Genomic DNA, 16,472 nt, shown 5'->3' with positions numbered 1-16,472 from the left:
AGTGGAAACACACTCTGTGTCTATTCTATCAAAACCTTTCATAATTTTAAAGACCTCTATTAAGTCACCCCTCTGACTTCTCTCTTCAAGAAAAAAGAGACCCAGCCAGTTCATCTTTTCCTGATCGGTATAACCTCACATTTCTGGTATCATCCTTGTACTGTAAATCTTTTTTTGCGCGCTCTCCAGTGCCTCTATATCCTTTTTCTAATATGGTGACCAGAACTGTACACAGTACGCCAAGTGTGGTCTAACCAAGGTTTGATACAAGTTTAGCATAACCTCTCTACTTTTCAATTCTGGCCCTCTAGAAATAAACCCTAGTGCTTTGTTTTCTTTTGCTACGGCCTTATTGACCTGTTTCGCAGCTTTTAGTGATTTGTGTATTTGTACGCCCAGATCCCTTTGCTCCTCTACCCTGTTTAGATTCTTATTTTCCAAGTAATATGTGACCGCCTTATTTTTCTTACCAAAATGTGATACACCTCATTTATCTATGTTGAAATTCATTTGCCAATTATATGCCCATTTTGCAAGTTTATTAATGTCGTCTTGTAATTTGTTGCAGTCCTCATCGGTGTTGACTATCCCTCCCAATTTGGTGTTGTCATTAACTTTAGAAATTAGCCAAGATGGAGAACCTGATTCCTTCCCATCTCTTCGTCAGTTATGGGTCTCCGATCTCCAATAAGCGTGGATTTGAAACCATGGGAGGAAGAATGATCACAAGGGGCAATGGCGCATAGAGGCCTCTATTTGAGTGGTGTTCTCATGGGGCCTGAATCTGCCTTTAGTTTGTGCCATATGCAATACAGTGAAAAACAGTTCTATCCTAAAAAGGAGCTTTTTAAAAACCAGTGCAGACTGGTAACAGAAATGGATTCCTACCAAACACTTTGGGCTGAGTTATTGTTCATAAAAAAGATGTTCAGATAAGTGATTGAGTGGACCATACTGAAGTGCAAACAAGGCATTGCTTAAGGTAGTGTGGTTAAATTATCCAGACATCTAAACTTCATTCGTGGTTACCATTGACTGTAGTCCAGAGTATGCTTGGCTAATAAAGACTTTGCAATAGATCTATAAAGTAAACTTGAATTTTTTTTGAGGGGATTGTCTCTTTTTGGCAGTAAATAGAAAATAATTAGAAAACTTCTAGAATTGGCAATAAACTAAAAGCCACCCCAGCATAGTCCCAAAGCATCAGATTCACCAAACTCTGCCCAAGGTCTGTGCTGCAGCCTTTTATATATAAAAAAAAAATGGAAACTTCCCCTCGGGACTTCCTTGTAGGCCAGGCGAAGTTTTTGTGCAAAGTATGAAAAAGCTCCAGGCAAGGAGTCAGGATGGTAAAGCCCCCCTACTGCCACTGCCTCCTCCCCAGCATTCCCAATACCCAATTTCAGGGGGAGTGTGAGAGTTATCAGACATAGAAAAGAAGATAAATGGCAAAAAAGGCTACACTCTTTACAAGGCTTCCCCTGATTTCAGAGGCACACCTTTTTTGGGGAAGGATAAAGTAATCAATACATTTGATTGTAAGCCACTATATCATGATGGACACTTGGCTCCTAACATATAATTTAAGTTAACTATATTATTCCAAGTACTGTACATTGAATAGGTTAGGTTTTAACAGTAATGTGTGTTGGGAGTGTAAAGAAGAGGTGGGCCACCTAGGCCTGTATTTATTTGAGATTATGGGGCGACGGTGAAATTGAAGAGCGAGTGCCTTTTTCTTACTCCAGAGCCATACCACATTTTGGAAATCCTGGGTGCGATACTAGGATCGTGAGATAATGCTAAACTGTTTCTATATACCATTCTTGAAATTGGAAGTCCCTTTTGTTTTCCGATCTGACTGTCTGGAAATCAGCCAAGATGGAGATACTTCCAGTTTTGCAAATAATCATCCCAAAGGATAAAACTTTGTGAACTGCGATGTATGATCACAGATTCTTTTTAGTAGGTCCGTGGAGTGCATTGATGGTGGTTGTGCAGGAGTTTGCAGCCTGGACGGTTGTGGCATTCTTCTTAATATGTCATAAATTATCTGTAAAGTCACTAAAGTGAAGAGGAAAATCATTTTAAGGTGTTTGAGGAGGAATTTTCTGTCCTCTACTTGACCTAACAACAATATAATGGCTTAGTTTTAAAAGGCTGAGGTGTCTGCATTCATTGTTCAAGTTAGGCAACTTGACATAATGCAGTATTCAAAAGGAAGGACATAGAAAATTATCTGAGGTACTGAGTCTCCCACACTGCTCATAATTTTAGTTGTCCTTCAAATATTTCTGGTTTTGTTGAAAGGAATTTTTTTTTTGTCAAATTAAGTTCATCATTTCAATAAAGCAGGATGGTGGAGGTGAAATATACTATGTCCACGTAAACTTGGAAAAAATACCCAGCAGTATAATTGTAGACTTTTGTCCTTTCAAACTTAGTTTGTGTTTGGGGACTGTTTTGCATTTTACACCAGAGCTTGCAGGTCTGAAGTGCAGCACACAACATTAAACATATCATGTATTTTCCTTTTTAAAAGCTAATGTAAAGGAGATATCTCTAATGAAAATTTCTGTTCTGATACAGTTGTTACTGCTTCACAGATTGCCAGCAGATGATGCGAAAACCGCGAAGGAAGATGAGAAATAGCTGTGGAGGTCGTCGTTCCCCATCTCCCTATGGACTTAAATGCTCACCAAGCAGAGAAACATTGACGTATGCTCAAGCACAACGGATGGTTGAGGTAGACATTGATGGCAGACTGCACAGAATTAGCATATTTGATACTTTAAAGATTATCACTGAAGATGACTTGACTGCCCAAGAAATTACAGAATGTAATAGTAACAAAGAAAACAGTGAACAACCTCTCTTTCCTTCAAAGTCCAAAAAAACAATTTGCAAAGACAAAAGGAAAGAGTCTGCCTCTAAGCATGCAGCTGGGGCATCTGCTGAATTACCTCAACCTTCTTTTAGAATTATTGACTATAACCCTCCTGATGCCCCACCCCTATCATCAGCATATTACAGATATATTGAAAAATCAGTGGAAGAACTGGATGGTGAAGTTGAGTACGATATGGATGAGGAGGATTATGCATGGCTCGAAATGATCAATGAAAAGCGTAAGAGTGACGTGCTTGGCATAGTCTCCCAAGAGACGTTTGAGTGCCTCATGGACAAACTGGAAAAGGAATCTTACTTTGAAAGCCGGAATAAAGGTGACCCCCAGTCTCTAATTGATGAAGATGCAGTTTGTTGTATTTGTATGGATGGTGAGTGTCAGAATAGCAATGTGATCTTATTTTGTGATATCTGCAATCTTGCTGTACATCAGGAGTGCTATGGAGTGCCATATATTCCAGAGGGACAATGGCTTTGCCGCTGCTGCCTGCAGTCTCCTTCCAGACCCGTTGATTGCGCTTTGTGTCCAAATAATGGTGGTGCTTTTAAACAGACAGATGATGGCCGATGGGCCCATGTAGTTTGTGCTCTATGGATACCAGAGGTCTGCTTTGCTAATACTGTGTTCCTGGAGCCAATAGACAGCATAGAGAACATTCCTTCTGCTAGGTGGAAGTTAGTATGCTATATTTGCAAACAGAAAGGTGCTGGAGCATCTATTCAGTGTCACAAAGCTAATTGCTATACAGCATTCCACGTGACCTGTGCTCAGCGGACCGGTTTGTACATGAAGATGGAACCGGTCCGAGAAACTAGTGCCAATGGGACAACTTTCAGTGTCCGAAAAACTGCGTATTGTGATATCCACTCCCCACCAGGGTCAGTGAAAAAGATTCTCGCGTTGGGTGATAATGAGGCCGAGGAAGATGAAGAGGACCAAGAGAAAGATGTTGAAGATGGCGAGAGTCCAAAGAAAGTGTCACCTAAAAAGACCAAAGTCAAATCTAAACAGAAAGCTAAAAAAATGAGAAACTTGCTTGAAGAGCGACGTGCAGCAGTACCAGTGGTGACTGTGCCACAGATACCTACTCACAGGTGAGTTTTTTTTTTAAAGAGATGTCTAAGAGATGTTATTTTGCACAAGCTAATATACCATGTAGTATCAGAGAAATGCTGCTGAATTTAACTATTTTTAAAGATGTTTAGGAACAACTTCCATTCTTTCAGTTCTAGAGCTGCAGTGTATTTTGTGGATCTATAGTGGTCCAGGACATGTTCTCCTCTAGAGTTCTTTATAGAAAGTTTTTGTTGGGTATGTGCAATAAACAATAGATTGGCGAAAATGCTTCATGCTTCTTCATGAGCGCTCCTATGTGACAGGCAGTCCTCTAAAATACCATTATTTTTAACCCATCAGTTAATTTTCTTTCAACCTTGCATTGTACTGGTTTTCCTGTGTCCCTTTTACAAGTCTCAGTTGTTGAAAATATCTTTCAAAGCTCACTTTAAAATAATTTCAGATCTTACGCAGTCGGTTTTCTATTGTTGCTCAAAGTTATCAAATCTAAAGAAAAACAGTTTATATGTAAAAAAAAAACAGATGTGTTTGACACTTTGCATTGGTATACCATGGTAATGGAAGAATATAGAAGTCCCTGAACGGTAAGTTCCTGATCTTATTTGGGTCAACAATGGAGATGGAGAGTGAAGGTAAGATCCCTCCGCACAGAAGGATAGGATAAACTGAACGGTAAGTCAGTCTGGACTGCAGCTTTGCATACCTGCTGGCTCAAAGTGATAGTGACACAAGCCGTTACAGAATGGTATGTGGTGGGGTGGAGGAGAGGAAAATCTGACCATTTAAAAAAAAAAAAAAAAGGCCCCATTCTGCACTGTAGACTTCTATGGTTCTAAGACTACAGCTTCCACAAGTGTCTGAAATGTGGTTTGAATAATCTCTCCTCAAAAACCTCTCCTCAAAAGCAACAGGATTCCAGATGTTTGTGGACACACCATCAGGGCAGAATTATTTTTCCTGTAGTCTCTTCAGAACCGACCAAGTTGATGCCATAAAAAAGGAATTCTGATACAGGGGCTGGTGCAATGCTCTGGTATCAGTATCCTACTTTAATGAAGTTTCCATCTGTGAATAGTAATTCTTTCAAGGGTCTGTCTTGAACACCTGCTTTGAAGAGCACCTCTTTTGCTGAACATTGAATCCAGGGTTTTCTGTTGAAGGATGTATTTCACTGAACAATCATCCCAAAAGCAACAGGATAAAAGTGTAGCAAGTTAGAATTCACTGTAGCTCATTAGGGACTGCCTGATGGACTGCAGTCATTTTCAGTATGTACAATGCTAACAGTTTAGGTAGATGTTACACCATCAGTGTCAACTACATTGTCTGTGCCATCAGGCATGTTCTCTGATATCAGTTAATTTTGCAGCTGACAACAAAAACTTAATGTCCTGTACCTAAGGTAGTATAGTGGCTTACTTAGGATGACATTAGTTGATAAAAGCATCAGACCAACTCACTCTTTCGGTAGACTGTCCAGTTAATCTCCAGAAAGCTGAACTTATAATAAATTTTCTAATCACTCAAATTGAATCTGAGCTGCATTGGGGTCATATTCTCAGACAAGCAAAGAAGTTATCTGTCTCCAGAAGGCTCAGTTTCCAGATACCTGATGCAACATGGCTTCACTGTTCCCTACCTACCACAACTTGTATTTATATAGCACCTTTAACATAGTAAAACATCCCAAGGTGCTTCACAGGAACGTTATAACACAAAATTTGACACCGAGCCATATACCTAGAACCATACCAGCTGATGTCTTTTTAAAAATGTTGGGAGCCAAAATATTTGCAGCAAATTAACAGGACTACCTCAACCACCCGTGATATCAGTCAGATTCCTTAAAGTTCGATAGTGGGCATGTACATTTTTTATAACATGTCTTCTTGAACTGTGAAGAACACCCAGGAGTATAACTATTGAACCTTATCCTTCCAAACTTGTACTTTGTCTTGAGTGTATTTTAAGCTATATAATGCTACGAAGTATATGATGGGAGTAATTTAAGAATATCACAAGACATGCATTCCAAAATTTTGAAGTGTTTGCTGCTGTTTTTATTTTCCCCATTCCCATATAGCATATTGGTATTAATCCACTAATGCTAGTGGCAATATTTCTCCCCTGTCCATTATTAGATTTTCCTTATCTTAAGTGTTTCAGTTGTCATTCCTATGTGTGCTGAAAACCTGCGCCCAGCTGAGAGACTTGTCAACTCTGAGATGTAGCTGTGTGAATTGAGGCTGTAACAATAATAAGAGTTGGTGGAGTTTATACAACATGAATGGGCGTTCACAAATCTTGTACTGCTACTGGTGATACTGTGCATACATTTTGATTTCCTTTTGTTGCGTATGTTGGTGGTTAGACTCTTTCTTCAAAGCTATTTTGTCTTTTTGTTTCTTGTTTCCCCTGCATTCTTCATTCTCCCCATAATTTATAGGTCCTGACTATCTTTAGTAATTGAAGAGTTGAGGAGCATGAAAATGGGTGGAAGTGCTGCCCTGCCATTAATCTGCACATTTTGTGCCCCACACAGTTTTTGGTCGGCATGACCAGTGAAGGTGGAAGACCCTGCCTTAAATAGACAGGCATTTCATTTAAGTATTTGGAAGTTTATCAGTCCTGCATGCCATTTGCTTTTCTGGCATGTACAATGTCAAATTTTAATCTCGTACATGTGACATGGATGTCCAGGGTTGCTAAGTGGCACGTGCACTGACGTTCGTAGAAAGGGCACAGTAATATTAACTGAAGTGTATTTCAGCTATTTCTTAACCAGTTTTCCCTTTCTTGCTGGCTTGAGCCGTTACACCAGTTGTACATTATTTTTTGTCCCCAGGGCCATTACTAATATCAATAGGTTTTTAATAGGAATACTGTACCTCTATCTGACATTTGAAAGAAAAGGAGGGCCTACAAGGGATGCTGGCAGGTGAGACTGCACGAGAGACGCTCTGTGCCCACCTGCCTCTACTCGCTCACCCACATCTACAGACCAATGTGAACATGCCTTGAGTTGGCAGATAATTAGTGTAGGTGAGGATTTGTTTTCCCAAAGGAATCTGGGTCAGCAGATATGATGACACCGCAAAGGTATATGAATGCCTCACTGACTAATATTGGATGTTTCCTGGGTAGCACCCCAATCATGGTACGTCATGCTTTCATTGGCAGCCCATGAAAGAGGGCATGCGACTAGCCTGATTAAATTAAAAAGATATATGGGGAAATATGAGGTGATACATTTTGCAAGAGAGAATAAGGAGGACATAAGTACACTAAATGGTAGAGGAGCAGAGAGACTCGGGGCTTCAGTTAATCAAATCTTTAAAAGTGGGCGGGTAAGTTGATTTTTTTTAAAAAGCACCTAGGATCTTCGGTTTTATAAATAGAGGCATAGAGTACAAAAGCTGAGAGATAATGCTAAACCTATACAAATCATTGATTAGGCTGCATATAGAGTATTCTGTCTGGTTTTGGGCCCCCTACATGCATGCTGAGGGTGCAGAAAAGATTCATGTAGCTGCTACCAGAGACAAAAGGCTTTAGTTACACGAGGAAATGGTGGCTCTTTTTATTTCAGAGAAGGTTAAAAGGAGATTTAGAGTTGCTCAGAATTATGAAGTTTTGATAATTTATGCCCTCTACTAAAAAAAACTAAGATGGTTACCAAAAAAACTCTGCGAGATTAAGAATTTTCTTTTATGCAGAGGGTTTTAAGATGAGGAAGGTCTTACCTGAAACAGTGGTGGAAGCAGAATCCATAATGACTTTAAAAGGGAAGTGGATAAATATTTAGAAAAATAAAATGTTAAATGAGCAAAGGAATGGGACTAAGGTGGATACCTCTTTCATATTTTTTCTTGATTTAAATGAGTGTTGTCAACCTGCACTGTAGGTAGGCTTCATAAATGTATTATAAAGTAAAAAAAAACAATTTGAGAAATAACACATTTTTTGCAGTAGCAATTTTAAGATCTTAAAAATGCTTGTGATGATTGAATATAGCAGACATCAGCTTGAGACATTAACTTGGGGTGCGAATGGGATATTGAATTATCTTTTTATAGGAACAAAATCATTAAAAAAAAAACTTTCTAAAATCAGACTAGTCTGCTTCTTCCACAAACCATGTATATTATACACTAGTGCAGACTGTATCCTCTGGCACAAAGTTCTGCATGAATATACCCGATCCTCAAAAGTAATTGAGCAAACATATATTGATCTATACCTATATCTCCACTATTAAACTTAACTATCATCTTCCCAGCAATGCATGAACCACGACATTGTGTCCTGTGAGGTACTTATCATCTCGGCCTATACTTGGTTTTTATTATTGCAGCAATACTGGTTTGCATTTATGCACTGTTGGCATAGTGTACAAAAAGCATAGTTCAGGTATATGATACAGAAGTATAGTGATGGGGAATAAGCCTTAAATAGAGGCTTACAGATGGCCCAGAAGCCAACTCTGGTGAGCTGTATTGGTTTTTAGTTGTGTTGTGGCTGTCCGTTGCAATGATGTCAGTGACCAAGGGATAGCTTCCAATCTGTTACACTAATGTATGATTAGATATCAGGCAGTACAGGCACATTTCTAAATGTCACTTACAGGGATCTCTTATTGGAGTGAGCAGTATGAGAGAATATCTAAGGCAGACCAGAAAAGTGTAACCATTCTCTTTCAACCAAGCAAGGATATATATAGAAATATTAGGAACAAGAGTAGGCCATTCAGCCCCTCGAGCCTGCTCTACCATTCAATTAGATCACGGCTGATCTGCACCTCCATTTTTCTGCCTTTGCTACATATCCCTTGATTTTCCTTACATAACAAAAATTTATCTATCTCAGTCTCAAGTCCCAAATGTTCTGGCATCCACAGCCTTTTGGGGAGAGCATTCCAGATTTCTATTACCCTTTGTGTAGAAAAAGTGCTTCCTGATGTCACTCTTGAATGGTCTAGCTCCAAGATTAAAATGATGTCCCCTTGTTCTTGATTCCCCCACCAGACGAAATAATTTATCAGTATCTACCCTATCAAATCCTTTTAACATTTTAAACACCATGATCAGATCACTCCCCAATCTTCTATACTTGAGGGAATACAAGTATGCAACCTCTCCTCTTTAACCTTCTAAGCCTCTATTATTCTGGTAAATTTGCGCCGTACCTCCTCCAAGGCCAGTATATCCTTGCTGAGGTGCGGTGCCCAAAACGTAGTGCAGTGCTCTAGATGGGGTCTAACCAAGTCTCTATACAACTGCAGCATAACTTCCTCTCCATTGTATTCCAGCCCCCTGAGATAAAGGCCAACGTTCCACTAGCCTTTTGATTGATTATTGTACCTATCTGCTAGCTTTTAATGATTTATATACTTGAAACCCCAAAAATCTCTGCTCCTCTACAGTTCCCAGTTTCTCACCATTTAGAAAATACTCTGATTTATCTTTCTTGGGTCCAAAGTGGATGACCTCACATTTGCCCACGTTGTACTCCATTTGCCATAATTTTGCCCATTCACTTAATGTGCCTTTGCAAATTCTTGCTCCCATCTGCACCACAAAGTGACCATCCTAACTTGGTGTCATCTGCAAACTTGGATATACAATTCTCTCTCTCCTTTCATCCTAAATATGGTGAAAAGCGAAGGCCCCAGAATTGTTCCCTGGGGAACACACTTGTCACATCCCATCAGAGTATCTCTCCTTTATCTCCACTCTCTGTCTTCTACCAGCTCATTTCTAGCCCAAGTCAAAAGGCTACCTCAAATTCCTTGAAAGAGGGAAGTAGCAAAGCTTTAGTCTTGTGGTATAATTCTGGTGAATCTGCGCTGTACCCCCTCCAAGGCCAGTATATTCTTCCTGAATGCAGACTTATTAACATAGCAATACTGCATTGCATACCACATGTACACTTTGTTTGTAGCACAACCTGTGATGTCAAAAGGCTGTTCCAATAGTGATACAGGTAACCCATACAAAGGGACCCTTTAAAGTAGTCCCTTTACATAAGTCACCACTTACATACATAATTATTACACAATTTTATATGTGCTTTATTACTCACAATTCAAAACCACCAAAGGAAAAGTGCAGTTTTAAATTCTAGTCCCAGTTGTGTGAACTGCAAAAGTTCTGGGGATTTGGGGGGGGGCGGGGGGGGTTTGAATTTTTCATCCATAGTAGAATTATCCTTTAAGTTTTGCTAGCGATTTGCCTTGCTGCTTGGGTGATAATTGCATTTGACAAAAGCAGTGAATGAGTGAGGTACTGTGTACAAACCACATCCTGCCTTATGCCATGTGTGTGCCGGTGCTGTGAAGTGAAGATATGCTTCATTATTTGAACAAGCCTGGAAAAAACTGTCCTAAATGTCGCTGTTCTTGGAATTGAAGGAAGTGTACAGTTTCTTTTGATGAGTGAATGGACCTTGAGAAAACCCCCCTTCATTGGTGTCATTTGATTTTTTAATCAAATGTGACTTTCCTGGTATTGTAGCATTTATTGTCTGTTTCACAATCCAGACATCGCTTAGTCAGTCAAGGAGCAATAATTCATGAGTGCAAGTACATAGATAAACTTTCAATATTCTTCTTCATTAGTTATCCTCCTACCATAGGACTAAAGCTTTGCTACTTTTGTCTTCCAAGACCCTCCTTAAAACCTATCTGTTTAACCATTCCTTTGATTCTTGCTCTCCGCCTCCTCCTCTCTCCCATGTAAAGCGCCTAAGACATTCTTCTGTGTGAGGGGTGCTGTATAAATATAAGTTGTTGTATAAACCTTGCATGAATTTTTTTGGGTATGAGTGCCCATGCAAGGGCAGCATGGGGTGCCTTGCTCCTTCCTGCACTGTATAACAATCCAGGATCTGTACCATTGCCAGCAAATGGTCATGAATTTTCTGTTAGCCCCCTTGCCTTAAATTGGGATAAAGTTTTCACTGCTTTTCAACAAGAATAGGTTAGAATTGCAAGGAATCCGTGTCGATGGATCTATCTTCAAATCCTACTATTGAGTTTTGTATTTTCCTGGCATTCAGGGCATTCAATGAATATTCAGGAAAATAATAACATCGAAGGGTATCCTTATTAGGGCAAGGATGTGAGAAACAAAATAAAATGAATCCTATGACTACATGCTCAGCCCAAGAAAAAACAAAAGCTGTGCTTTTTAGATTAAATGGTAAAACCATTGACCAATTATATGTTTCTAATCCATATAGAGAGCAAATGAAACAAAATCAAAATAAATAAAATGCCTCTGCAACTTGGATCATCATGTCTGCACTAATATTTGCCAATGGCTTTAAAAGAAAACTGCAAAATAGAACAGTGCAGTCATTGCATAAAATGGTGGTTCCAAAAATATAATATCACAACTCATCACTTTGTCTCAGATGTACTAAACACAGCAGCACATTACCTGCATCATGACGGGCAAGGATGCACTAGTGCCAGTTGGTATTCAGGGCTCATGCCACCTGTGTTAGGAACTGGCATTGAACAGCAACAAATATATAAATCCTCCAAGGTCCAGCAGTAAAGGACTTCATAATCATTTTGTGTTTGGATCATTGAGATCATGTGCTAGTGTCCTGTTTTATGCAGTTTATTTGGAAATTGTGCCCAATTAAGCCCTTGTGTTCCTATTTGGGACCTTATCTCAGTTCTTCACAACTTAATGACATGTGCGAACCTGTTGTAATGTGTAAAATTAAGGGGTAACCATGTGCCCTGAAAGTGAGTGTGGATTGGAGAATCGGGACTATGTTGTTGGACAACTGCACTATTGGAATTAGTTCTGCATGTAGAGCTGGTGCACAGTAAGCTCTTACTACAGATCAGAGGTATTTGACTTGGCATTCTGACCAGGTAGTTCTTGGGACTCATCTGGCATGTCTTGCCTAAAATTGCTTTCAGTTTCATTTGGGTCAAGGTATTGAGCCACAGTTTTATTCCTGCCTCAAGCCAGAACATAAGTGTTATTTACATTGTGAATATTTGCAAACCCCAGAGCAATTGCTGAATTATCAACAGTAATTTGTTTCCTATAATGTAAATAACCAGTTGTCTGCAGCTTCTGGAGTAGAGTTTTGATATACATTGCTCACTAAGCTTCTAAAGAGAAGAATTCTTCATTTAACTGTGAATGCAAGCTAGCTTTTAAAACCTAGATCTTGGAGCTTCATTTCCAGGATTATTTGTTGAAGTAAGTTTACTTATTAAGAATTCTACACTGGATTCTTAATTCTTCATATTTTCGTGCGGTACTGTATTACAGGCAGAAATACTGCTACCAACATAATCTAGTGTCAAATCACTACTGTCATTTATACTCCATTTTCAGGAAATCAGAAAGATTGTGCATTTTTATTGTTTGACTCCAGCCCTGTTTGATTTGGAGGTCAAACTGACTTTAATTCTTAAAGTGATCTGTTTGTAAGCGGAGTAATAATTCATGATTGGAAAAATAATGTGTGCAAATCCTTCCTTATTCATTCGACCGCCACAGAAAATTAGGATACTGTTGTCATACCCTGGAGAAGAAAATTACATGCACTTGTTGAAGTCTGTGTCATTGCTCACAGTGAATTGTTGTGCCAAGTATTGTTATCAGGAACTCTAAGTTACTAGAATTCGGGGTAACCCTGGGGACTAGGAGCATTGTGGAGAGGGGTTCTGGAAGGACTGGGGAAATTCTGGGTTCTGCTATTACAGCCTGTACTAGGAAAGAGTTTGCTTGGATCTGGGAACATTGAAGAGGGAGAATCGTAGGATCATTAGGGATGGTCCTTGGGTTTGGGAAGACATTTGACTATTTGTGATTTGAGTTGTGTTGTGAGATCTGGGAGCAGGGAGAAGTCCTGGTGGGTGAGAATCCAGGAGAATTGGAGATTGGGGTTCAGAGTGTGGTAGTAATGGCGGGGGTGGGGTTTTTGGGGTCTACTTTTATAAGGAGGACAATATATGAGAGCCTTGAGAGAGAGGGAGATATAGAAAAGTGTGGCGGATGGTCCTCACCATATTTCCACCTGCCAGCTTCCTCCCTGACCTGTTTGTGGCCCTGTTTAGACCATCGAGCAGCCCTACCCTTCCAGCACCTTCCCTGCTATCTGCTGGCTCCTGCCGTTTCTGCCCTAGAGTGTTAATCGGCTTATACAGCCTTCAATAAAATGCCCTCCTAAAACATCAAAAACCTAATTTTCCAAGTTTTAATGCAAAAAAAAAATAGTCTCAAAAGATTTGCTTTTTTTCTCAGAGGAAAATAATTTGGAACCAAAATAAAGAGGGGGCAGGGCTTGCTGTGGCATACATTGGCAGTGGAAAAATCAGGTGAAACCCAATAATTTAAATTCACCTTCTTACTACGCTTAAATCACCTGTGTGTTTGGGGGGGACAAACTGAAATCTCCTTCAAATTTTCTATTGAGAAAAAGAATACATTCTAAACCTATCTGTTTTTAAATAGCAATTGAAGAAAGCACAGTTGCTTGGGAGCACAGATGTTATCTAATGGTCTGAGGTAAAAGTTGACCAGCAAATAATGAGAAAAGGAGCAGCTGTTAATATTTTAAATGTGAAATGTGCCTAGAATAAAGATTTGAGAATTCAATCTCCAGATTAGTTTGAAGTCTTTTTTGGAAAATAATTCCTCACAGCAAGTTGAATTCTACTTAAACTGTGGAAAAACCTACTGAGGTATATTGGGGAATTTTGAAAACTGCACATCCTCAGAGTGAACAAGTGTGGCCTGTATCTTCCTTCAATCAGTCCAAACCTTTTGAGACCGGCTGATATCTTAAAGTGGATGCATTAATGAAGGTACAGTATTAAAAACACCCAGACAATTCAATGGGTAAATTTAACCATTATTAAGAAATATGCAATATTGGATGATTTTCTTTTCTTTAAATCCTTATTTTGGACATTAGAAATTTCAGTTACTGAGTGGAGAAAAAAAAGGCAGGCAGTTATTTTCCAGAAAGCATTTTGATTGATTCAATTAATTTACCTTCTCTCTTTTCAGCCACTTCCTCACTTCTAATTTGCATATTCACAATCTCTTCTTTGGCTCAAAGTAAAACAGCAGCAATCGGAACACTGATGCTGAAAAGTGTCCAGCGAGCTTAAACCTGTGATGTTATTATATGTATATCTTGTCACTCACTGTGAGGCAGTCATACTTGGGGCGTCACGCCTTACCTATACAAATTTCTGAGCTGATTTGCTGAAATTTCAGATTCACAAAACTGCAACAAATTAGAAACTTAAGAACAAATTTGCATTTATACAGTTCTCTTCCCACCCTTGGCACATCCCAGAGCACTTCACAATCAATAAATTACTTTTGCAGTGTAGTCACTATTTAGGTGAATGTGGCAGCCAATTTGTGCACAGCAAGGTTCCCCCAACAAGAAGTGTTGGTTGAGGGACAAGTGTTGGCTAGGGCACTGGGAGAATTCCCTCTTTTTACTTTAAATAGTGTTGGGATTTTTTAAGATGAAAAAATGCACCAACAAAAGACAGTAGAAAAACTCTAGGAAGAATAAATAAGCAGCAGGAAAATGAGCAAGAAATCACTTTTTTTGTGAAAGCTGCTGTATCGCTTGGATTGTTCAGCACTTTTCTTTGGAATGTTTAGAGAATTATTTAATGTTACAGTAAATAGGGCTGTAAAGCTTGAACACACTGTGCTGTGTTGGTTCCTTTGAAACAATGTTTGTATGGCAATGCAGAGCTGGGTGGCACTACCAAAATAGTTCATCTCTCTTCTCCTGTCCCCTTCCCATGAATGGCAGTGCAGTTTTAAAGTGGCCCCAGGCAATGGGTCCTGGACACCTGACAGCTTTTTTGTCATAGCAAGGTGGTGCATATTTAACAGCTTTTGTTGCAGTGTGGAAATTATAGTGAAGACTGAACAAAGAGATGTAATAAAGGCTGCCTTTAGAGGTATTCAGACGGACACAGAAACAGACTGGGCAAAAATGCAGCATTCCGGCTGGTGACTCAGACTGAGTGGATGTGAGGAACTTGTGTTGGAGAGGGTCATCTGCTGACGTAGAAGTAATGCCAGCCCACAGAAGCACAGTTGAGTTACTTGATGTCAAGAAGCTAATGATACAATGGGATTGGTTAGAACACCACCAATAACTGGTTTGGGAGCAGAAGCATTCTAGCCCCAAATACCAACTGTTGCTATCCGGTAGAGATTGGAGCCCTTTAAGCAACTGACAGCCAGACAGGCCACTTTGGGGCTGACTGAACGCTGAAACTCCTGCAGAGGAGAGTTCACTGTCCAGGGGTAGCCAGAGAGGTATCGAGGACTGGGGCCCAACTTGCAAATGGTGAAACTTGCAAAAGCTCCCTGCACAATATGTCCAAGCCTGTCTGCTGATTGATCTGGAAATGGGATTACACCAACCAGCATCAACTGACAAGACGTTAAATGACATTAAGAACACCTGAGGTGCACCTAGAGCATTGCAATGAAGCAGGCAGCACAACCATCAGATTTCGAAGCTGCAATTTGACTGGAAGACTAGACAAAACCTCTTGTGAACAGGCAGTATAGCCCTGGGTAGGAATGCAAGGGTGAGGTGTAAGAATATTTTGAGAGATATGTGGGAGCCAGTTCCAGACATAGTACTCATGGTCCAATCTTGATGATCTTGTATTTGTAATTAGGTCTGAAAGAGGTCCAGGTGGAGAGATAGTGTGCTGCTTAGAAACCTGCTGTGTCCCTCTGCTTTTCTTCCTAAACAGGTCAATCCAGAGCCATGAACAGTCATAAGACAGCAAGGACTAGCTGAGACCAGAGATCAACGTGGGGGTATCGGCTGAAAGACAGGGCAGTGAGACGGGGCTCCTGGCAGCTGCATTCTGGGGATGCCCATGGATCCAGGGCAAGCAAAAAGCAGGTCCAGCATCATACAAGGCCGATCTGACACGGTGGACATCAGACTGCCCCAAGAGAGAACGATTCAGAATCCGAGTTGGGACTGTGGAGGTCCACTCGGTCGATATTCCATTCACGTGGTCTGGACAGTACTCAGTGCAGTGCAGTAGAGCTGGAGTGATCTATTCCATTGTTTTGGTAGACCAGAAATCGGTTTTATCAACAACTACCCCACTTGGAAGATGGACTGTATTTTTGTGTGCCTGTGCGTGTATGCATGCAGGCAGTGAGCAAATCTGTGCTCCTGCAGCATCAAAACTTAGTGGGACATCGGATAGACCTGAGGACACTAATTCTTCAGCAGGGAAGGAGATGTAAGGCTGATGTCATTCAGCCCTGTTTCTATAGTACAGTATGTTATTGTTTTGAGATGTACTTTTTTTTAGTGGTATTACATTACACTTCTAGTAGCAAGGCTGTAAGGCTTGAACAATTTGTCCCCTTATTATTGGTTTGTTTGAAACATTGTTTGCAGTAGTTCCTCTCCCACCCCCATGAAGGAGCTGTTGCTACTC

At 40.1% G+C, this 16,472-nt stretch overlaps 1 protein-coding gene across 5 annotated transcripts in view; it reads left to right on the top strand.

Moving 5' to 3' along the window:
- Positions 1–16,472, top strand: part of brpf3b (bromodomain and PHD finger containing, 3b) — a 74,744-nt gene that overhangs the window by 7,493 nt on the left and 50,779 nt on the right. For all 5 annotated transcript variants that reach the window (XM_086011352.1, XM_086011350.1, XM_086011351.1 and 2 more), the window contains exon 2: positions 2,607–4,002. In XM_086011352.1, the coding sequence (XP_085867478.1) occupies positions 2,618–4,002 (1,385 nt within the window). In that variant the 5' untranslated portion in view covers positions 2,607–2,617. The remainder of the gene's footprint in view (positions 1–2,606; positions 4,003–16,472) is intronic.

This window comes from Somniosus microcephalus, chromosome 18 (assembly GCF_052327205.1).
Source record: "Somniosus microcephalus isolate GS21.2 chromosome 18, FLI_Smic_1.0, whole genome shotgun sequence".
NCBI classification, from domain to species: domain Eukaryota; kingdom Metazoa; phylum Chordata; class Chondrichthyes; order Squaliformes; family Somniosidae; genus Somniosus; species Somniosus microcephalus.
Note: the sequence above shows the minus strand (reverse complement) of the source record. Positions and strands in the feature narration are given on the sequence as shown.